Source organism: Vanessa cardui, chromosome 17 (assembly GCF_905220365.1).
Source record: "Vanessa cardui chromosome 17, ilVanCard2.1, whole genome shotgun sequence".
NCBI lineage: Eukaryota > Metazoa > Arthropoda > Insecta > Lepidoptera > Nymphalidae > Vanessa > Vanessa cardui.
The window spans coordinates 7,451,628-7,477,194 of NC_061139.1; the positions used below are offsets into that span (position 1 = coordinate 7,451,628).

Below are 25,567 nucleotides of genomic sequence, written 5' to 3' on the forward strand. Positions count from 1 at the left end.
TGAAAGAGTTTTTTTACAATGGGACGAAAACGACTCCACAGGCATATAAGGGTTACTGTTTGTTTTGCTTGCTTAAATATATCTATTTCATGTTCAAATTTCATATGTAAATATTATATACACGATGTATATGTTTTGAGAATTAACGTATGTTTCAATATTTGCGGCATTATTATAAAATATCGGTTACCCTTGGCAAGCGCTGTTATTAAAATAATGGCAAACATTTATCAACAGCATTCATTAAAACTAAATGAGATAATTCCTATTTGATTCTAAGCTGAATGCAATATTCGATAGCGTTAGGTAAAGATATATCTGAACCTTTCAACCCAGCTGAGACAATGGATATATTCATATAGTAAAACAAAGACCTTACTTAAAAATACTATCTAAAATACAGTTTCTAATAAGACGATAAATAATTTTTGACACTCGAAGAGTTAGTATGACAATTATGTTTGCACGCCATCTCGTGGCGAATAGCTGAAGTTTAACCTTAATAAATTTGACGGTTTTGATTTTTTTTTTTTAAAGGAAAAGAACACTGCTCTAGTGGCCTGTAAATTTGAAATTAGAACTACATTTATGATCAAAAACAACGTATAGCCATATTATATTCTCACAATATAATCACAAACCATTAATTATTTTAATGTTGGTAACAACCAGATCATTCGATGTCATTGTATAAGGCACTTATACGTTCGTATGTACATATTGTTATGGAGATTAGGGGTTGTCCATTAATCACGTGAGGCTTGAAAAGGGGGGTGTAGTAAGATATCTCGTGTATTTATTTTTTCGTCTAATGCGCGATTTTTAAACAAATATGGTCCTTAATTTCAGAATAAAATAAGATTATAGTTTATACCTGTATTTAAATTAAGATAATATTCAGAAAATTTTAAGATTCGTTGTAGGTAATAAAAATACACGTGATGTTGAGAAGGGGGAGGAGGGGGGTGGTCTTAAACCTCACGTGATTAATGGACAACCCCTTACCGCCGGTTACTGCCGACATCGTCCATTTGTCTCAAGCGAGGCCTCGTTTCGCGCGTGGTTAGAAGGTGGAGTCCCACCCTGACAGGTCATCAGGTGGGGGTTCATCTGCGTCGGGTGGGTACTGGTCGAAGTTGTGCGTGTCGATGGCTGATTTGACGACGGGCGTGATGGGAGGATCCAGTGTACGCTGTGCTAAGCCCTCCCAGTTGAAGCCATCGAACCATCTGCAATGTAAAACATAATTATACAAGTGATTTCATTTATGGATTTTTTTGTCCAAAAAAATTTAAAATTATAAAAAATACTATTAATCGCCCATAGCTTTGCTCGCGTTTTAGGGCGCTGGTGTTATGTGTAAGGTCAAAAGTATTCTTGGAGTTTAAAGTTGGTGTTCATTTTATCAAATTCATTTTATAAAAAAAATCAAATTCATTTTATAAATTAAATTTCATTTAATGATTGGTCGTGAAAGAGCAACAGACAGACAGATAGACAGAAAGCCAGAGTTACTTTCGCATTTATAATATTAGTATTTGTAGATATATTATATATGGTATACTTAATAATAAGTCGATCGATTTAAATAACTACGAAATAAAGATAGATTGTAGAGCACAGGGCACTGACTTGTGCTTCTGTATCTCGGTGATCCCTCCGCGCTGGTAGCCGAGGCGCTCGGCGGGGTTGTCGCGGCAGAGCTTCTTGATGAGGTTGGCGGCGTTGCGCGTGATGCAGCGCGGGAACTCCACGGCGTCGATGCCCTTCAGGATCTTGTTGTACGTCTTCATGGGGTCGGCGCCCGTGAACGGCGGCGAGCCCGTCAGCAGCTCGAACATTAGGACTCCTACGATTTCGAAACGATCGTTTTAGGGTTGGCACTTTTAACAACGTATTAAATGTTTTCGGGATATTACTTTGTTCTTCGGCTGTAGTTAATGTTGCCTTTTGAATAAGACTCTGAATATAATTAATCGAAACGATCATTTTAGGGTTGGCACTTTTAACAACGTATTAAATGTATTCGGGATATTATTTTGTACATCGATTGTAGTTAATATTGCCTTTTGAATAAGACTCTGAATATAATTAATCGAAACGATCATTTTAGGGTTGGCACTTTTAACAACGTATTAAATATATGTATTGGGGATATTATTTTGTTCTTCGGCTGTAGTTAATGTTGCCTTTTAAATAAGATTCTGAATATAATTAATCAATATTTTAAATAGGTTTTTCTAATGTTGTCTTAGATTTTCGCGATTATTACACATTGAAATAAAACTATGGTCACGTGGTACCACGAACGCTGTAAAGTGCTCGAAACGTCGGGATCCGTTATAAGTAGTTTTATTTCAATATTATTTCGTTCTTGGATTGTAGTTAATCTTGCCTTTTGTCTAATATTCTGAATCGATTGAATCTATATTTTAAATTGATTGTTTTATCCCAGAAATATGTCTGCTTCTAATATTGGTTGAAATTTTCTCAGCGTTCTTTTGTGCCTTCTAAGTTGAATTATTGCATTACTTATAAGAATTGAATACAAATTATTTAAATTAAATAAGAGGAGTTGGGATATGAAGTGGTTCGTACCTAAAGACCAGTAGTCAGCGCTGATGTCGTGTCCCCTGTTCATGATAACCTCCGGCGCGACGTACTCCGGCGTCCCGCAGAAAGTCCAAGTCTTTCGGCTCGCTTGTAACTTCTTCGAAAAGCCAAAGTCCACTAGCTTCACGTAGCCTTTCGAGTCCAGCAGTAAGTTCTCGGGTTTGAGATCCCTGGAAAATTAATATAGGCGATGTTATTTTATTTATTTTCATTATTTTTTATGGAATAGGTTTGCGGACGAGCATATGGGCCACCTGATGGTAAGTGGTCACCATCGCCCATAGATAATGACGCTGTAAGAAATATTAACTACTCCTTACATTGTCAGTGCGCCACCAACCTTGGGAACTAAGATACTATGTCCCTCGCGCCTGTAGTTACACTGGCTCACTCACCCTTCAAACCGGAACACAACAATACTGCATACTATTGTTTAGCGGTAGAATATCTGATGAGTGGGTGGTACCTACCCAGACGGGCTTGCAAAAAGCACTACCACCAAGTCAATTGTTTTGTTTTGTTTTTTTTTTTTTTTAATTACTTGGCATCATAGGAAATATGCCTTTATTTCGTTATTTAAATAGTAACTAATTATCTCTTTGACGTATGAATATAAATCTTTAATGTTTGATCAGGTTTTATTCAGTACCGATGACGTAGACAATTGATGTAAATTTAACGTACAATATTTACATATAAAATATTGTTACAATGATTGTGACAGTTTATACTTTATTGTATGTACATTGAAAACATACTATCATTATTAAATTGCGTTTGTAATAAACACGAAACCGTTAGCTGATAGAGATGATTTAACTCAATAGTGAGATTCGTTCCGGCTGTTACTTGTTAATCCTTTATCAGTTATAAATTTGAAAAGAAATATCTTATATATGAATAGAGTTAGCCGATTTTTGTCCCAGTGATTATCAGACGGTAGCTGCACTTAAAAAATCGGTGATGCTCTCATTTTGAGGCGTTCCAGCCGTAGATGTACGGATGCTTAAAATGATTTGTGATTGCAATTTAATCAATTGTTACAATTCAACAAAGAATACATTTTAGAGAGAGAAAAAAATGTACAAATTTTCTAAATATAATTTGAGAAAACGCAAAATTTCGCGGGTGATCCACTAGTTTCTTGTGATTTTCGTTACATAGAAAAACAATGTATTGCTGAGATCCTACTTAAAGGCAATATATAACATTTAAGTCTCCTGCTGTGTTGTCGGCTACACCATTCATACAGTGTCTAATATTTCGTATATAATAACATATATAAAGAGCTATTTACCTGTAAATTATGTTCCTAGAATGTAAATAGTGGAAGGCCTCGACAACGCATGCCGTGTAGAACCTCGTAGTGGAATCGTCGAATTGACCTGAAATTTACATAACAGTCATATAAAGATATGTTCCTTAGTCATACAAATATCTTAGTAAACCTAAAATAAAAATTGATCTTCAGACCTATTTTTATTTTTTAGATTTACTTGTAACGCATTGTTTGATTCGTTTTCCTTATTCGTTCAGAATAATCATTTCACTCTTATTGTAAAGGAAAAGTCTTCATCTTCAAATAGTGAAAATTGTTCAAAAAATGAAATATGTGTATCAAATATGATTAATACTTTTCTTCAGTAGATACGCTTAACAATTTATCACGAGTATTTAAAAACTCTTAATGCGAAATAAATGATGTTCTTTTAATAAAAAAGATTGAAAATTCGAAATTTTGTTGATCTTCTTTAATTCATATTCTTAATTTCGTAGTAAATAAATTGACGTTTGTTTTATTACTTTTTTCTTTTGTGTGTTCTATTACGAAACAAAATTAAAGAGTCTTACCTCTATCCCTTAAAATAGTCCACAACTCTCCCCCCAGGCAAGTCTCCATCAGCATATACAAGTATTTACGATCTTTGAACGTTTTGTAGAGCTTCACGATAAATTCGCAGTTCATTTCGGACATTATCTCTTTCTCCGACATGATGTGCTGTTGCTGTCTCGTTTCAACGATCTGGGCTTTCTTCATTTGTTTCAAGGCGAACGATCGACTCGAGTCGCCTTGTATCTGCACGAGTTCGACTCGACCGAATCCTCCAATACCCAACGTAGCGATGATGCGGAGATCGGACAACCTCAAGTTGGCGAACTCTTCGTTCAGTCTGAAATTTGAAAGAAATTATCCAATCAATACTAAATACACTTCATTCAAATAGAATGATCTCATTAAATATAACGTCTGTACCAAGTAGAACCAGCAAATAAGTTTGAATTTTTTTATTGTTAATTAATTACATATTTACAAATAAAACGTCACGACTTGGTTATGGTATTGTATTTCATAATTTGCGTTTTTTACTTTTAAGTTTTTTTTTTTATTTTCGAAAGATTTATTAGTTCGTGGCACGTGTAAAAGTATCTGCAGGATTATATTACAGAAACGAACGCCGTGCCCTGGAATGACTTAGTACACGAAAACTCGGTGTATACAAAAGCGTGATTATGTTTTTTTAATCATATCTGTTTTATTGAGTGTATACTGTGATGGATCAGCAGTTATAACACGGAAATCTTTACCGATGATTACGATTTCCACACGCAAGCACACATCTTAAATTTTCAAATTTCGAATTCCTAAAAATTACTAATTACATATATGTAATGTTGGAACACCCTAAACCGATCTCGGATATGATTCGACAAATTAGTTACGAGCCTTATTAAGAAGTAAGTTTTAACATTTTTAGTAGAGAATATAATTTCGAGTTATCGATTAAATCGATTTTATCGAATCGACTTCACTCGCTAGCTCTATCCGTGGCCGCTTTATCGTGTAAAGTATTGTGTTTCAGAGAGATGACAATAGGTGCGATAAAACCGCGGGACCGTAATTGTAGCTGATAATAAAAGGAAAAAAGTTAGTTTCTATGCCAAAGAGGAAAGTTAATAACGCTTCAGATTCACTTCCACTGTTCAATACTAATTTCTTTAATTATTATTCATTGCGAAGGTTGTAAGTAAAACTATATATGTATACGTATTAACGATTGACGCGTGATATTATTATGAAGCACGTGGGCAGTAAATGAAATCATTGGAGTCTAAATTGCATCCTGTATAATTCTGAGACAAATAATACCATCATATTGAGATGCTATATGATTGGCCCGATTGGAATTCAAACCTGGAATCTTGAAATTGGTCGCCTTATAGCCTTCTTTTGCTATCTTTATGTATCAAGACAACATTTAGTGCTATTCTCTTACTTACTCGTTTTATCAATAATAATTATGTATAAATTTCTGGTTGAGATAATTTTATTATGAAGTCCGTAAGTATTATTTAGTATATAAATATTTATATACGAATTTTATATAAGATCTAGTTCTTGTAATCATTTAACCGTGTCAAAGTTTATCACGAAATTAAATATCCGAGTATGAAAATTAGTTCATTGATGATAGGAATACAACCCAAATAGACCGAGATACTTCTTACATTTATACAACATATTTTCCCTGGAATCATCTAATTCATCATTAGAACAAAATCTATGTAACGTAAAAGTTGTAATTGTATATCATATCATTATGGTACATAAAACCATCTAATGATTTAAGCGAAATGTGCGAGCGACAAAAATGTAAATACTTTTTGGAGTAGACCTTCTTTTAAAACTTTTATGAAACTTTTTTCCTTTCTGCCTTCTAGAATATTTAATTCAACAAACGAATATTCTAGATTTTTGTATGTTATAGACAATATAATTACAAGTCTATCTATTATTGATTGCTACATTATAAAATAAGTTTTTCCGCGTCTGTATGCGATAACCTCAACACTACCAAACGAATTTTCATACGGTTTTGACTAATGAATTAATGATGATTTAGGTATTCAATTCATTAATATTTTGTGTAAATTAGCTGCGATACGGTGACGAAAATTTCCAGGGATAAATAAACAGAGCAATAGAATTATATATGATGATATAATCGTCGTGATTTAAGTCGATCCTTATTCTAACCGTACAAAGCCGGGAATGATAGCTAGTGAATTATATAACGATAATACAGTATGAATACAGCAATACCTTTAAAACAGACATTGTTAGTGCGCTTTGTATAAAACAAAATCACTTACCGTAAAACAAATCCGAGTTTGCATCAACAGAAATTAAACATATCATATTAATATTTATATTTAATAGAGTATTTAAATGACAAAGCGATGCCAAAAATGGTATCGATGTTTCAAAATAAAACACAAGTACAATAGCATTGTAATCGCATTCCTTTCGAATCTATTGTTGTCCGTAACAAACGGTTTAGATGTGGTGTTTTTGTGGACTTGACATAAGTAGCCTTTACAAGTAAAATAAAAGACGGAAGTTGAACATTTACGATATTACGTCTATGAATTCAAAAAAAGAACACCATACGAATTATTTAAAAATTTTAAACGGTTCTGCGAATAATTGCTCTTTATGTACAACAATTGTTATTTAAAATATAAGTAGTTATATATCGTATTAAATGTATGGAAATGAAGATGTGTTTCTCACCTCTGTCTATCATCGCCCTCGTCCTTATATTTGGTTCGGATCTCGTCGAGGGATGAAATCAGCTGATTGAAGGTCTCCCTGTCGATAACGAGACACGTCGTGCCTTCCGGCGAGTCACAGACAATGTTCGCCGTTCGAAGATCGTCTCTGAAAAATTAACAAGTAATTTTAAAAAAAGTTACCCAAAAAATTATCTATTAATTGAGAGCCTGGTCACCTGATGATGGGGTGTACCTTTTTAGGTGGTGCCTAAAATTGTCTCCGCAAATATATTATAAGATATGATTAATAAAACTGACTTTTTTACTCTATGGATACATATAATCATTCATACATATTCAAATTACCCTTTTAGACAGCGAGTCTGAATGACGTATAAGATTTAGATGAAAGTCGGATCTCCATTTACTTTATTAAAAGCATTTTTGGCAATTATAAAATGGTTGAAGTACTATAAGAACTTCTTGATTGAAAGCAGGTCTTAGCAAACGGCATACAGACTGCCTAGAATGTAAACATCACATTTTGCCTTAACCAAATGGTCTATATATCGTTTGTACTTCTGACAGCTCCTTTATGTAAATAGGATGGGATGTAAATAGGAACCATTATGCAATGCTTTTTTTTTAAATGTTACAAAAAATAAACAAGAATGTCTCAATGAAAATCTTTCAAGCGTTTATGAAACAAAAAACAACCTTGGTTTTTTGTTGCATCTTAAATATCAAATCATTCATTACGTTACCGAAAATAGAAGTCATATTAAATGATATAATGGACTTATTTATAGTTCCATTTCAATTTGTGAGCTTTATATGATGGACACTTTCTACTGAACATATGCAGGTTCATAAATTTTAATGATCCAAAATGGCAAAGACCTTATTTTGCTTTCTAAGTACATTCATACGAAGATGATTAAATGTAAAAAGCATTTCGCAACAAAAGATTAGAGAAATCTAAGTGTATCTAACCGAAACCACAGCGTCTATGAATTTTAAATTATCTACGAAAGTAACACTTTCCTAGAGTCTTCATTTCTAAGATAATTTAACTTAATATGATTGTGTCTTAATCTCTAAACAAAAATTAATTCTTATAAAAATGTATTTTTTATAACACATTCTAAATTTTGTTTTTTATACTTTTACCTATAATTATTTTTGGCATACACTACTCCTACTATACTGACTACAGACATTAATACAGTTACGAAGATTTAAGGCAAAACGAAACTTGATGTAACAAAAAAATCAAAGCCTATATTGATATAGCGTAATATTTCAAAGATTCTAAAATAGTGAGAGCCTCAATGAACACTGGTAATTAGATGTAAATATGTTTTTAAACGCTCACCCTTGCAACGCCTTCTCGCCGAAGAAATCGCCTTTCGTGAGAGTTCTGATAAATTTCTCATCGTTGCTGTTCGGTTGCTTTTGCGTTACTTTAACCTGAAATAAAAAAAAGTTAACATGTGACGTTTCATAACACGTGATTACATCAATAATAAACTGTAATAAATATTTTTATAATTATAAGGTCGTTGTAAATTGAAGATTTAATCGTTATTCCATTTAATGTTACGATAAGGAGTTAGCATCTGTATTTTCTCAACACCTAAATGATTTCAATTAATAAATAAACTACTTTAGTCCTAAATAAAAACATAACATGATTTTAATATTTTAATCAACAACCTAGTCTAAGTTTAATAATATCTATTTAAAAAAGGAACTCGTTCGATAGAAATAGCCTTTAAATCTAATCAGAAATCCATGAAGGTTTTACTATTTCAACAAAAAAATTAAAAAACAAGTCAAATTGCAATTAACTAATATTATATATTATATCTAAAATAAGAATTCGGAAATTTCATGGTCGTAAACTTCATTGCACGCAACGCGTCGGATATAATGAATCATGTTGGTACATACGAGTATGTCAGAATTTCTTCTCAGAAAAGTAGGTTTCCTTGCGATGTATTTCTTCTAGAGAAAAACTAATTATAAAAGTAAATTTATCTTTGAGATTTTTTTTATATATTTCGTTTCAATAATGAATTAAGTTATAATGTATATTAGTAATAAAACACACCTTTCAGTTTTAATTAACAATTATCCGATGAATTTTTTATACCATGCACATATGTCGTCTATTACCGCAAATCAAAGAAATATTTTTGTATAGTTCAGATATTGAATGATCGTTCATATCGGTAGTTTGTTATTTACTTTTTCCTTCTTTAGTTTATTTGTATATCAATATATATAATATAAATATCCATAGTTATAATGTTAAATTAATAATATGATTGTTGTTAATTGTTTTATTTGTACTTGCAAAACATTGTTTAAATAAACATCAGGTTTTATTGAACAATAAGAACACTTTAAAAGTTGAACTGATCTAGAAGTCAGTCATTCAGTAGTAGCAGTAGTAGTTTATCTTGATATCGAGGTGTTAGTTTCATATCCCGAGGCACGCAAATAAAAAGTTATTCTATTTCTTGTTAAGAAATACTCGGGAACATTTGAATGTTTGCGTGTTTGCTCTCCCGTGCTATGAAAAGCACGTAAATGTTTTGTATTTTTGTTAAAAAGTAAGGGAGAATTATTTGTTTATCTATATTTGTGCATGAACTTAATATGAATTATATCATATTTCGTGTTATTCATAGTCACTATTGACAATGGACTAAATGGTTGAAATCGCTGAAGTAAACTTGTATCGCCAAATGTGGACGATAAAAAACTATGACATCAAATTACTCTATAATGTGACCTGTTCCCGTCTGATATATGAAAAGGGTTGTTTAAGATCGTTAATTGTATCTCCACGTCGAATCTTCACGATTCGTCAGTCAGAGTATGAAAACCTTTGTCAGTTTTCAAATTAATTCCTTTATCAAGTCTTATCCTCTTACTACCTTTTGAATCTAAACATCAAAACATTGCGACGCAATATGTCATTCTCGATAGCTAAAGCAGATTATTGCTAATACTGAGCATACAAAAATAGGTCTTAACGTGACGAACCTTTTCATAGCCCAACTGTACAAGCGATCACGTTTGTGCTATGTAAAGTGACAATAGGTGCTTTGTTAGAATACACTCAAAACAATATCTATTAATATTCTTAATTATGTGAAATAAAACATGTATTTTTAATAATAATTTCTTACACGGACGATCAAGACAGTGGGAATATAGCTGTTACTAAGCGATTTTATATTTCTTATATTGACAAGGTTAGAAGTGACGTTTTTAATTAATCTCTTTTGCAGACAGTTAACACTTCCGGGTAGGAATTTTACAACTTGTCATTTGAAGTTGTTTTAACAATGTTATATAAAAGTGAAGAATCTGTATCCGCCTCAATGCGTCCGATTATGATGGCTTTTTTGCATAGTCATATTGATTTTAATGGTACAATTTTTTAAGAAGGTGTACTAGTCTCATATATACTTTTCTATACTAATATTATATATGCGAAACTGTAGTCTATCCGTCCATGTGTTGCTCTATAACGGACAAACCACAACGAAGCAAGTTTGAACTGCCAACACCTAAAACGCGAGCAAAGCCGCGACTTACAACTAGTAACGAGTCTAGACTCTGGAATAAAAATATCATTTTATGTCTAGATATATTATATATATATTTTTTATCAGCAACAACAAATCAACATTAGATAAATCTCTTTTGGAATACGAATGTTAAGTAAATATAACAGCGGAAGTGCATGCGATAACGTCTTGAGTTTACGGTTACCACACCGGTTACTTAACAATAACCGATCACTAAAAAAGTAAAATACAAAACGACAAAAAAGTTCAATCAACACTGAATAACGTTTGGACAAGTAATTTGCGATCACTTTCGTTTCGATACATTTTATATTAAAGCAAGCTATTTACGAATACTCGAGGCAATTTTACGATTTCAGATTTCACTTTTTAATATGACTCACTTCATTTAATATGTTTGTTTATTAACCATTACTATTTTTATTATTCGTGTTAATCTTATATTGATCGAAAATTAAGTGTTTTTTCAATTAATTATACTACAATTTTTACGTTTTTTTAAACATTATTTATACATATAACATAAGTACATCTTTATATGTAGATACGATTTGCAAGAACCATAGATTACAAATTCTTAATTTAAAAAGTCTATTACATTTTTTTATTGGATAAAAAAATATATAATATACTTATGCGGCACGTGATGGCTGTAAATATTCATTGATCACCAAACAAATAGTCAAGAACGTCAATAATGTTCACAGTACGTACGGCTAAGCTCAGACATAAGATTATGATTCGTATTCAGTTATGGCATCGGTCTTATTTCATATTTTCTTGAGAAAACATATTTTTAAACTATTTTTATACTAATGCATTATTTTAATATTTTTAGTAGTATTAGTACAATAAACAATACTCATAGGTCGCTTAAAACGAAGCAGATTTTTTCAAAATTCCCCAGTACCGCCTTACCCCTTATATTTTGTCGATTTTCACCAGGACTCGCCTAAGCCTTTATCTGTCATCAACACATCATGATTACTGACACTATTCGTAATATTAGTAAAAACAGCAGCTTAAGACTTCGACCACGGTTATTTACAATATATAAAAAAGTGTCGTACTTATATTTTATTGCTAAAACACAAAAACTGGCATTTTATGGTCGATAAATCGTTTAGCAAAAAAATAAGATTTATCGATAAATATAAATCTACCATGAAGTACGAAACAATTACATCCTGGTTAGCGTGTATTGTGACGTCTTGTGATGAAACGGTTTGTCATTCGAATGTTTCTCAGTAGAGATAATCGTCATGATCATGTTTTAACACTCTTTGTTTATACACGTACAGACTATACGTTTGATAAAGTAGCTCAAATGTCGGCTTTATTGATTCCGGTAGCTTTAAAATTAAGGCACTATACTGGATGAAATCCAATATCAAAATATACTTTTTTCAAATAGGCTATTTTAAGTTAAGCTACCACCGGTTCGGTAAGTAGGTTCTATTGAGAACCGGAAGAAACTCAGTAGTTACTCTTTTTCAATATTTAAAAATACAGTCATGTTAGTTATTTAATACTTACAATACTTTTGTATACATTTGATAATTTATGTATATAGTTTATGGATTAAATTAATGTATTTTTTTTTTAAATTGTATCGTATTGTTTAACGCTTAGCTCCTTTCTTAATACAAATCCAGCGCTTGAAAAAAGGTCGTATGTTGAATTAAGAATACTTATTATCTACTTTATATCATGCTTACTTGATACATTTTATATTTTATTTGTATGTTATGACATTACTATTATTAGGCTTTTTCATTTGAAAATTAAGTCAATTTGGATGTAAAGTCTCTTCGTGTTATGTTTTTGTGTGTAATGTCATCAGTCGTTTAAATACCATTAGCTATTTACCTACTAGTTGAGTGATTAGAAATTGACGAGCTGGTAATATAGCTGGCTGGTATTCATAGGTTTTAAAATCATTTAAATTTAATTTAAACTGTAACCTGATATGAACAGATTTACTATCAAGATTTACAAAATAAAAAGTAACGAATTTTAATATCTTTTAGAAACCAGATAATGACTATAACATACACGTTCAAATTAAATATCGTATTACTTTGAATCAAAATTGACCCTGACACGCAAGTTTTACACAATTGTGGAAGGTTGTATGCAGATAACAATTTTCCACACGGATGTATGACGAACAAAAATTTGACCCCATAACCTATGCGTCTAAGGATATATGTTCACGTTGGTCAGCGAAGATTTATTAGACCTTATATAAACTGGATTTGGAATGATATCAAAATATTTATTCGCAAAATAAATATGTAAATAGGATTATATTAAAATATTAAAACAAATTAAAATATCTTAACTAATGATTGCCTTGAAATCAGTTACAGAATTTGGCCTCCACCTGCGACGGTTTTTTACACACGCAGTAATCATATTTATTCAAAATATATACTCTTTATACATCTAAAATGTAAATTGCCTTCCGTTTTTAAACGATCCTTTTACGTAAAGATGCATGCCAATATAGTTGTTTTAAAGCATGTGTGCTTAGCGTGACGTCAGCGTCATCAGAATAGCTTCTCCATAATTTTCCTTTAAATGATAAAGTATCAACAATGATATATTACTCTCTACCAAAACCGATATGCTAACGTATTCCATCCAGATCAAAATGTTTTTGAATAATACAATGGTAGTAAAAATAAAGTATGTTATAGCTTAAATTCAAACACCATCCTAACTAGGTGTCCGATCGCAGTGCGCTGACCTTGTAGGAACAACAGCCATGCATTGTGGCCTCTAGACTCTAGAGCCTCGCTTGTTCAAACTTTTAGACGCCAACACACGATATATTCATTTTCATGATGACATATATGTGTACTGCACTTATGTAATTTTGATACTTGATAACTTTTGTTATTTATTTTCGTATATATCCATGTAATTTATTTCAAAGCATGCGAAGGTTGATCCTTGCCTGTTGTGTAAGAATAGTGTAGTGACTCTCTCCGGGCTATAGTGTTATACAAAAAATTCGTAAACGTGTTGCTTTATTGTTGCGCATAAACAAGAAAAGCGTTTCGTTTTTATAAAATAACCAGCTCAACTACATATGTTTCACTCACGTTAAACATTACATTAGGCTATCCAACGAAAAAGGTTTTTTCGTCTTGTCGATAAAACATAACTATTTTACTAATGTACACACATATACTTTTTTAATGTTGTGTATCTTATTTCGTGTATTCAGTAACTGTGCGCCAACAGCATCCTCGAATTGTAAGCAGGTTAAACTGCACTTAGGATAATCATTGTTGTGCTATTTCTAACAAACCACTTCAATTTACATCTTGCAGCATCAATGTCCATGGGCGGTGATCACCACTTACCATCACGATGTCACTTGCCGGTTTTTAATAAAAAAAAATGTTGTACATAATTTCGTCATTAAAGACCACTATTATTAGCCTCTTTGTTTAATTACTAACACAGGAGTCTGTTTAAAACTAACGAATTGAGCCATCGTTGTTTTTAATAAACTATATTAAACTAGTTATCTCAAGCGTCTTTTACAGAAGGAAATAATGAAGTTTACTATGCGTTTCCTTGGGGCTTAACCTTCATATCAAATTTCATCAAAATAGTTTCAGTAGTTGGGAAAGCGTAACAGTGACACTTTCGCATTTATAATACAAGTATATTGTGTATTCTATAAATACAATAAACGTTTCATCTAACTGTTAGTAGATTCAGGAAACAGCATTTGTCTCGCACTAATAACAAAGTATAACCATAAAATTCACTTTTGTATTAATTCGTCACAGAGTCAATCAACTGTTAATACTGTTATAATTTAAAAAATAAAATTATATCTGTCAGCGTAGAATAAATTTGCTTATTATGACAAGGTTGTTAATATATATAATAAATAATAATAATAGTCTTCGTAACAGAATACAAATTGGAAAACTTTACAGGGCAATAAAAATAATAATGACAATGTAACTTCAATTTATATTAATAAGTTCTCATTATTATAGAAAACAATTCACTTTTTCTAACCTTTAAGGCAATAAGTTGGAAAAATGATTCATTTCATTCAATAACCTGCATGACGGCTGGAGAACCTAGGAATAGTGCGACACGACTTAGTTGTAGCATCGGAAAATCAAATAAAACCGATTACTGCCGATTTATACAACCAATAGAAATAGCTCATTCGACGCTATTCGGCGCTATAGATTATCGCGTCAGTTTAACCCGAGAAATTAAGTGCATGTGTGTAAATCGATGTGTCAAATTGACGAATATATTAGGTCATGTGATATTACAAGTTATTATTTATGTGTAAGGATCATATTCACATAAAAATAAATATTGATAATGATGAATGATTGGGAGAGTGATCGGTTTTACGAATTTTGCCGATGCTACATCTAAGTTGTGTCATACTATATCCTACCAAAGGGTGTAAGGAACAAATACATAGCAAATAAGCTTTGAATACATGAAACATTTCTTAATGCGAGTAACACTGAAATCCACGGCTCTTATGACATTTTGATTACAATCAATGTGATAAAAAATAATGAAAGAAATCGCAGATATTAATAATATTTATTAGATATTATTTGAAAAGGTGTTTTCGAAATTGCAAATCGTATTTTCGTTGTTGCGAATGAGTGTACACAGTATCGAGGTTCAACTAAATGCCAAGGTGAACTTATTTACAATCACCGTTTCTACGCGGACAATATAACTTCAAAGTCAGTAACAAAAAATAAATTAAGTAAATAATCAAGTCACATGTCAATGTTCTTTAGAGAATAATTATCGCGGCGATATTTAATTGAGCCTATTGTCACATCGTGTGAACGATACCGGCCAGAGTTCCATGTTTTAAGCACGAATAAGGTGATATACGAGTATAATCAGAAAATATATAACTCGGCTATGAGCTTATAGCCCAGCGAATGATAGCGGATACAAACTCTGACCAATATTCATTTGTTTGAACATTTATTATTATTCCTTGCCCAAAGCAACTCCATACATTCCGTATATTTATTTAGTACATATGTTAATGTATTGTTAATTGGAGTGCAGAAAGTATAAATAAATAAATTAATATGAATGTATGAGTCGTCACGCACTACCACATATGCGGAATTTGTATATTTCCATACGCACTAAAGACCCATATTTAAGCGTTACATATGTGTGTGAGTGTGTGTGTGTGATAAGTTATACGAAGTGTGACCAATTGAATATTAACAAAACAGAGGCGTGCCTAAAGTCTGTCTTGAAAGTCGACATAAACGAAAGTAAAACTGTTAACGTCTGCTAAGAGAGCATCTTCACTTGTGCGATGTAAATTCTAAGAGCGTGACGTCATCAAAACAATATGGAAACCAAGACGAATAGAGAATGTTCAGGTGAAATCGATTTGCATACAAATAATTATATTCTTGTTATTTTGCATTTACAAGTATGAGTATTGTATATAAGGTATTTGTTATATATATTTCTTTTTTCCATAATCATTTGCCTCCACGCCTCTTTGACTTTTTATTTTATACAAGTTGTTTCCGCGACTTCCCTTTCGTTTTCGAGGTCGATAGATGTTAGGAGACACAAAAGTAGCCTATGTCTTTCTTTGGAGGTCAAGCTTGTTTTAAACCAAATTTCAACAAATTCGTTTCAATGCATTGGCCATGACAAATCAACAAACAGATAGACAGACATACTTTCGCATTTATAATATTAGCATAGATTAAGCTTATTAAGTATCTAATAAAGGACATTTATTTGACTATCAACGTTTAGACTATTGATTTTAGAATGCTTAAATTTAGAACATCGTTTTATTAAGTTTATCCGCCAATAAGTATTTTTGGTAATTCCAACTTTAATTGGGGAAAATGAGTTTTGGTTTTGTATATATTTTAAAAGTATGAAGTCAGAACGGAGAGGCATACAGCTATTATATAATCACGTAATTGTAATATAATGTATGAATATATTATTTACTTGAGCATTTGTCTGTCGTCGTTATAAACTTAAAAATGTGTTTAATGATAAGGTAGCAACAAAAATGCTTGCTCGAATGTCCGACATATTTCGAACCTTGAAAGTTAAATCGTATCAATTACGCATTCAACCACTCTGATTCCATAGTAAGCAGATCATGTTTTAAATATTTTTACCAAGTCATTTTCAAGCACATACATTAAAACTTGTAATGTACACAAGCCGCTTCATGCACATGTATACATTTTGTTATGCAAGATAAAAATCCTTTGAGTAAATATTTTTCATTTTAATGTTAAATATATAAAACCTTATTGTAAATGATTTGTGGTAAAGCTTTACGCCCACCTTTTATAGTTTTTGTATACTTATACTTATGTAAAAAAATCCAGGAATATGTACAATAAAGGATCTTATGACTAAAACGATGACGCGATTTTTCCATATAACTTAGATGTAGTTACGTCAAAGTTACCAGGCCATCGCTAGTCTGTTGGCGTTCCCGCCTTTCCAATTAAAAAAAATACCGATCTATTTCAGAACGCTCTCAGTTCAAGCTTGGGATAATTCAAAACAATGGCAACCCTATGATTACAATTAAGAAGTTACTGAGTATTATTATAGGGGATACTTAACAAACCCGTTTTATCTCGTTCCATGAAACATTTTAGTACGAAGTAGGTAACACGTTAAATGTCACACTGACACGAATATAATAGGGTTGCTATATAACATAACATAAACTTTATATACAGAGTGTTTATTTTACTGAATAAAGTAGATTGCTAATGGTATAAGAAATATTACAATAGATTCAGTGGTTTCAAAGTTTATCATATATAAACTTACCTCGTTATATATTTCAATAGAAGAATAGATATATACTCGTATTCATGATTAATATACTAAGATTCCGTTTGACAGATCAGGTAGTATGAAAGTTTGGCCATTAATAATTTATTTTTAAAAATCCGTGTTTTATATGCAAATCGCCATTCGTACATGTACACCATTAGAAAAGTCAAAACTCTTTATTGTTAACCTTCACGAATAACGATTCTTAAAACTCTTGTGCAAGATATTTAAATTTCGATTGTTATTTTTTTTAATTAAGTCGACAATTTGAGCTAAGACGTTGTCTATTGTGCCTAGTATTAAATGTGATAACATGCATCAGTGGATTCAGCCTACAAATTGAAACACAACAATGCTGTCTGAGGTGGTATTATAACTGATGAATTAGTACACAAAACTATAACAGTCTGGAATATTAGTGTTAAGATTAACGGAGTAATATTTAATGATCTCATTTACCTGTCCCTTTGATATAATGAAGAACGTATCTCCCCTGGCGCCTTGTCTAATTATGTAGTCGCCGTTCTGGTAATGAGTCTCCTCCAGAACATCGGATATCTTGATCAGCGTGTCTTCTGATAGGTTCTTGAATATCGGTACACTGTTGAAAAAAAAGATTAAAATTCATTTACTTCCTATAACGTCGATTGTTATTACCATTGACGAAATTTTAAACTTAGTATCAAAATTCACGAGTGAAAACCAAACAATTATAAACATTTTAAAACACATTTAACATATTTATATATGAAGGTGATATATCCGCGTATACATAGACCGAACTTTTATATATCCATCCATACACATATAGATCAAGTTTTCACCAACTTTCACCAGTAAAGTATGTGGACTGATTTTCAGTTCGATTACGTCTCTACAACTAATTTGACAAAATATAATTTGACATAAATAAACAATGTTACATCTAGTCTGCATCCGTCTTAAAACTAAATCAATTATAGTAAGGAAATAAATTTATAAGGCATGAGATTATATTGATTTGATAACGTTTTGGTTGTACAGTTAAGGTTGGAATATATGAAATTGGAAAGTTCTCCTGCCTGAGAGATAACCAGTTTCACTTCCGACTAAAATCTAAATGTAGGAAAGTGTATTAACTGCAAATAGTAACTGTCGCTAATGTCAAGTAAATTGTCGATTTAACAAGACAATTAGTGTAATTCAACACTATCTAGCTTGATATTAAACAGTAAAGGGAAGATATCTTGTACGAACAATTTGGAAATTTAAATTTCGAATGCTTATTTTTTTTTTATGTTTCATAATCAAACAGTCAACAGACAATTATTCTCTGTTTAATTTTAATAATCTTATTATCTCTTAATCAAATTATCTCTGTTAAATTCCACTTAGCAACGATTAAAAATACAATTAATGGTAGCAAAAAAGTCTTTATCTTAAACAACTGATATTTAAAATGGCATTAATATTAATAAAAGCAAAGGTTTGTCCTTCGATCGGGATTAATTTATAACCTTTATATACTATGTAACATGAAGCTTGAAAGGATTTTATTATGAAGTCAATTAAGCTTTATAAAGACAATTTAATTACTTGTTTTAGTTAAACTTTGTTGATATTCAAAACTAGTTTATACTTTGGTTTTGTTTTCAAAATCAACAATATGAAGGAAACAGCTTTGTTTGTTATATGTTACAGTATATGACTTCTGGAGAAAAAAATGACGAAATCAATGAAAAATGTAATTAAATATTCGTCTCTAAATATTTTATTATATACGAGTATAATACCATTACATATACTATGTAAACTTAATGGCGTCGCCTACATATAAAACTAAAAAATTCATATGATGTGCGCGTTTGTCTTTTACTCCAATTTAAAAAAAACTTTATTTATTAATATTTAAATAATAGCATGTCTCTATGACAGTGGGTGTTTTAATTAACATTTTGTAATAATGATAATAGCAATAAATTTTCTGCAAACACTTAAATATTTGTAAGAATTATAAACAATCTGCATATTTATGTAGTTCATTATTTTAATTAAGACAATAATGATTTATGCGAGATTGTGCGCCCGACATTAAAATTTAAAAGATAATAAAATACATTTTATCGATTCTAGTTTTCTACATGGAGCATTCACATCTGAAAACAAAAGTTTGTTTTATGGATGTGGCATTTATCAATATATGAGTATCGATATGAATCTTTGACAATTTAGAGGCAATTTTTATAAAATATTCTTGCACTTCCACCGTGCGTGGTGAGGTCCGAACAACGTGGTGGAATATGTTCCAAACCCTCTCCTTAATGGGAGAGAAGGCCTTAGCCCTACAGTGGGAAATTTACAGGCGGTTACTATTATTGATTTTATTTTATTCTTGAACATAACAATATTAAAAGACTCTGACTGATATTTTAATTAATGTTAGGCATGCGCTGTAATCTGTATTTTTTTATAACAAAACTATAAAAGAATAAATCAGTCAAAAGACTATTAGCGTGCTTATATAACTATGTCAAATACAGTCGCGAGCAAATCCAGCAAAGTTGAAACGTTATATTATGTATATTTTTTGTTAGAGATGAATCTCTATAAAAAAATGTGTTGATGTAAGTACATGACATACATAATTATTTGAATTTTATGCGTATAGCAAATTTACCAGTGAACGCATCGCTTACATTGATAAAAACATATACATACATATATACAAGCTTCGAAGAAATTGTGGTCATATTCATGTAACACTTGCATTATTCATAAAATTCGCTCATGGGGTAATTCATAATTGTTAAAATAGGGTCAGCAGAAACACTTAACATTACATTGTAATTAGTCTTTAATTCACTCAAGCGTGCTATTACCATTCATAATTACGTGTTTTGCTCGTATTCAAAACTAGTTTATTAATTAACAATTTACAACTGACCGATGGACATTAAAATGTATGTTCTCTTTAACTAATTTTATTGCTTTTAATTTTTGTCGGTTAATAAACAAGTAAGAACTAGTTTCAAAACATACATAGTTTTATAAACATTGTTATTGCACTCATTTCTTGTGTACGGTCAGCAGATGACACAAATTAAATATATTTTATGAGAAATACAAATTACAAATGTAAACATACAATACAATTGTATAGTACATAAGCTCAACATAAAACTGAACTACATCAATTATTCATACGGATATTGAAACCGGCTGTGAACAGATTCTGCCAACGAATGATGTGACAACGGTGACCACGTTTTTCGATGTCTATACCAACATATTTAACAAAACAATCATAGACATCCTTTTTGATATGGTAAGTGGTCACCACAGGAAATAGACAATAGGACTATAAGAAATATAAGCAAGTCTTTCCATCCCTAATTCTCCACCAAGGGAACTAAGATATTATGTATGTCTTGTGCCTTTTATAAATAGATGTATTATATTAACACTAGCTTGTAAATGTGTCTACATTTAAATAACAATTAATAATTATTAATATCAATCAGAAATTAATATACGATACGCAAACGTCATTAACATAACATAACATAAAATGTCAAACCAATTAATTTTATATCAAACAATTAATTGAACAGCAAAAACCTTTATTGGGACGTTCCCAGTAATATCGGAAATGTGGTCTCGCTAATTGTGAATGCCTCATTTTCACGGTCAACGTGTTTCAACCGAAAGTGCGGACACTGAATCGAAAGTGTCGCTGTGCAATGATAATATGAAATATTAGTAGTAACCCGCGGCTTTTCACGCGTTTTGGTTATTATGTGTCAGGCAAAAAACCTTTGTCCTTTCTCGTTCAAGTTTGCTTCATATCTAATTTCATAAAAATCGGTTCAGCTTGTTCAGCAGGTTTGGTCGTGAAAGAGCGTCAGACAAACACAGTTAGTTAATTTCACATTTATAATATTATTATAGCTTTTAAAGTACACACACACATATCACAATGAAACCTATCTTTGTTTGAGGTATTAGATTGTTTGACATTGACGTTTATTTAATGTTTGTAAACTATTTATTAATAGTAAACTACCTGTTTTTTTTAAATGTTTTATCATAGGTAATATAAAACGGCTAACATTTGGATTAAAAAAAATATATAATTGTTTATTATTCAACGCTTTCATAGAGATATTTGCATAATTTAACAAGTCTATGTGGTATAACTGAATGTGACTGCCCATGTAAAGAACCGGTCAGTATTTAACAAGCAACTTTTTTGAACACATTTCAATACTCCTTAATAACCATAATTATGTTCAAATAATTTACATAAACAACAAACGCGTGTTACTTTAATGCCTATTATCATATTTTACAAGACAATATATGTTATGTTTAATATGCTTTGTCTTGTGCTAATGTTTAAACAGAAGTACTGACCAAAGAAATATTAGATCCAAAGTCAGAACCAGTCTTAAGGATAATAAGCGCGCGGGTGCAAGCAGTGTTCTGTCGAACTCCAAAAAAAATTTTTTCAGATACTTTCTGTTGCGTCTTACCGCTGGGCTAAGACTTGACTATATCGGCATGCCGACACGCAACATGCAGCCTTGGTTTGATGAACCCCCTAGACCTAGGGTTAAGAAATGTCTGACCATAGAATGACCGGAGGATAGAAAGCATAACTTCCTCCAAAAAGTTACTAAGTTTTTTCGTAAGATACGTGATACGTATTTACCAAAAAAACAAGATGGCCTACACTCGTACGTTAGGTTACCTCCAAAAAAGAATTATCCGATAAAAAATCGATTATTAAACATTTTTACCGATTTCAAGAAAAAGGAAGTTATTCATTCTGACTTGTTTGATTTTAACATTTTAAACAATACTATATATGCAATAATATATTATAAGATAAAATACGTGTGAATTAATATTTAAAATAATTATATAAATTTAATTAATTCGAATATTTAACAAACATATTATATAAAACGTTTAACTCGGAAATGACCTTACGTTAATATTATTGTTTTTATTGTAGTCCACTATCTCTTACGTTATAATAACGCAATAATTATCAAGGCTGCATAATGGCAAAGGCAAAATTATTTTACATAATATATAAACAATTTAATATGGCTCTTGTAGACACATACATGTTATTGGTTAATCATTTCCGCTTATGACATTTATACTAAACTAACTAAATTTACATATTATTGTTTTAATTATTACAGACAGACATAGCTATGACTCGAGACATTACCCGCCTTACATTTGTATTAAAACAAGGTGTACTAAAAAAATATTTTATTTTGGAACAATCGTGAAAATCATTATTAGTAATTATGACCTGTACATATTTGAAAATAATAAATGGTGGATTTTTTTAAGTTAAATTTTATTTTATGACCAAATTATTCTTCGGAATACTCCCGTACTCCCTTTAAAGATTTCACAGACAAAAAACAAGCGGAAAAATTGTTATTAGTATAAAATTTAAAGACTGTAATAAAAAAATGTTCACCATTTTTAAAAGCAATAATATTGCAAAAACGTGTCGAAGTCGATGAGAATAACGAGCATTGCAAGAAGCAATTCTTAGGCAATTGAATACGTCTGCTGCAACATACATTGCCAAAATTTTTTAATGTACTATAGTGCTGTACCTATATTATTTTTTGCTTCATATGCAAAATTGCTTAACATAAAACTAATGCTATTGATCTATCGATTAAAAAAAAAAACAATACGAAACGTATAAAATTGCCGTTGTTCTAAATTTGAATGCTTTTTTTTTTAATCATGATCGTCAAAACATTTGTTATTCAATATTCCGAACCGACGAAATAAGAGGTTGTTAGTTCGAAATCGTGACAATTGTTTTAATGTGTAACACAGTTCGGTAGGCTCGTTAAGTCAGTTAACGGCCCACATTGCTTTAACCGTTTTAACTATGACCATTTTATATTGATTACTAAACATGAAATCGATTTGTCCTTCTTATTCCGAAGGCGAGAGAAAAGGATAGTCCGATCACTGACGCCTTAATAAAAATAATCTGTATGAGTTTTGGTTAAGACTTGGATTAGGTCTGCGTATAATAATTTTAATATTATAAATAATTCTGAGCCAAAATCGTTTGCTCTTAAGATATACGAAGCGAAAAAAAAGCTACACTAATAATTCATACGTATAGATATCTACAACACTTACTAGCAAACACAGTTGAATGCTCACATACATCCTTCTTAAGATTACACATATTTAACTTTCGAAAATCGAACTTGTAAGTGGGGAGCAAGGGGAAGCTGAGAACAACGGAGATATTTAGTAATCTATCTTTTATATATATGTAATATTTATTGATGTAGATAATTTGGCAAGATAAATGGTAACTTTAGTTCAGTGTATCAAAGCAATAATTATCTTGGTTTTTCAATTAATATTAGATTACGTTACTCATAAATTATTATGTTTGTTAGTATTCGTCTAACGCCAATGATGTTCTAGTAAACAGATATGTCATTAACGCGCAAAAAGTGAAGACTAGAAAACGTCCTAATTGTGACGTTTGCGTTTAGTCGTTTTCATCGTAATTATGCCAGTAATACGTTATAATAATACATCATAATTACGTAGTAATACGATTTGCGTAATTAAAACATCTAGTTATCCCTTTTACTTATTGTTTTTATCAAGCTATCCTTTTTACTTTTAACGAAATGTGAAAATAAACTAAAATAAACGTTCCCCGGCGCGGCACACTTTTTTCTGTGTTTAGAATGGATATAACATATCTGTTTATTAGAATATCATTGTCTAACGCGCAACATTTCAAATAATATAATATTGTTTATTTCCTAATCTTCAGAAGCAGTTCACATGTATAAACAATTTTCCTTCAATTTAATTAATTAGTTTAATTAAATAACAATCTACGTTGTAACTCTCGAAACAATACGTTTAATTATTTATCAGTTATTGTTATTATCACGAACGCGACACGTTAAGACAAACGCAAACGTTTCTATAGAAATAAGATAAGTCTCGTTCAAATTATGTAACGTATAAAAGAACTTTGTTTGATTGTTAAAATAAAAAGAATCGTTTTTACTGCGCACATTAAACAAAAAAACGACAATTTAAATTACACGTATAATGTTATATAGTATACATTTTGCGTAGTACATGAATTGTTATCAGTAAATTAGTGTCTATTATGAACGCATCTCTTAATTTTAAATATATCAATACGGATTTTCGGAATTGTTTTCTGAATAAGGACTAAATATAACTTTAAAAATGGAAGGTTATTGGTTCCGCCTGTATGATTGTGCGTGTAATCATTTCAGATACTACTGTTCTGATTTTTATGATAGATCACTCGAATAACTATGGGTAGGTACCATAACTAATAGATTAATTTGATATAAAATGTCGGTAGCATATTATGTTACAGAAATTATAGTGCTTGCAAAAATTATGTAAACAATTTATCTTGTTAAAATCACATTTTGATCATATAATATGTACGTACATAACTACATCCTATTGACTATACAAACAAGAATAGTTTCCGCAATTTCTTGCAGATATTGCTCAACGATGTGATTAACAATTGACCGACATATTAATGCAAAATGTAATTTTCTTACTACTTGAAGTTTTTGTTCTCCTGGTACATGCCTGGTTTGAATATGGTTATGATATCAATGCAAAAGAACATATAATGTATAAAAAAGCTTATTTAAATTTTTAACTAAAATATAAGATTAAAATAAATATTTGAATATTATTATTAATATGTAAATTATAGTGATCGAAGAAATTCAGTCGCAGAACATTGGTACTACGACAGAATAGCTAATGATAACTTTCAAACATTTTCATGTAAAATATGAATGTCTGACTACTTGGATTTTTATTGTCCTGGTACATACCTGGTTTTAATATGGTTATGATATTAA

At 30.9% G+C, this 25,567-nt stretch overlaps 1 protein-coding gene across 6 annotated transcripts in view; it reads right to left on the reverse strand.

Annotated features, from left to right (window-relative positions):
* Positions 1 to 979: 979 nt before the first annotated feature.
* The window catches only part of LOC124536810 (cGMP-dependent protein kinase, isozyme 2 forms cD4/T1/T3A/T3B), a 149,572-nt gene continuing 124,984 nt past the window's right edge, over positions 980 to 25,567 (reverse strand). For all 6 annotated transcript variants that reach the window (XM_047113418.1, XM_047113419.1, XM_047113420.1 and 3 more), the window contains 8 exons: positions 18,102 to 18,243; positions 8,543 to 8,637; positions 7,187 to 7,333; positions 4,465 to 4,784; positions 3,911 to 3,998; positions 2,599 to 2,783; positions 1,633 to 1,849; positions 980 to 1,229 (listed from right to left, as the gene is read on the reverse strand). In XM_047113418.1, the coding sequence (XP_046969374.1) occupies positions 1,064 to 1,229; positions 1,633 to 1,849; positions 2,599 to 2,783; positions 3,911 to 3,998; positions 4,465 to 4,784; positions 7,187 to 7,333; positions 8,543 to 8,637; positions 18,102 to 18,243 (1,360 nt within the window). In that variant the 3' untranslated portion in view covers positions 980 to 1,063. The remainder of the gene's footprint in view (positions 1,230 to 1,632; positions 1,850 to 2,598; positions 2,784 to 3,910; positions 3,999 to 4,464; positions 4,785 to 7,186; positions 7,334 to 8,542; positions 8,638 to 18,101; positions 18,244 to 25,567) is intronic.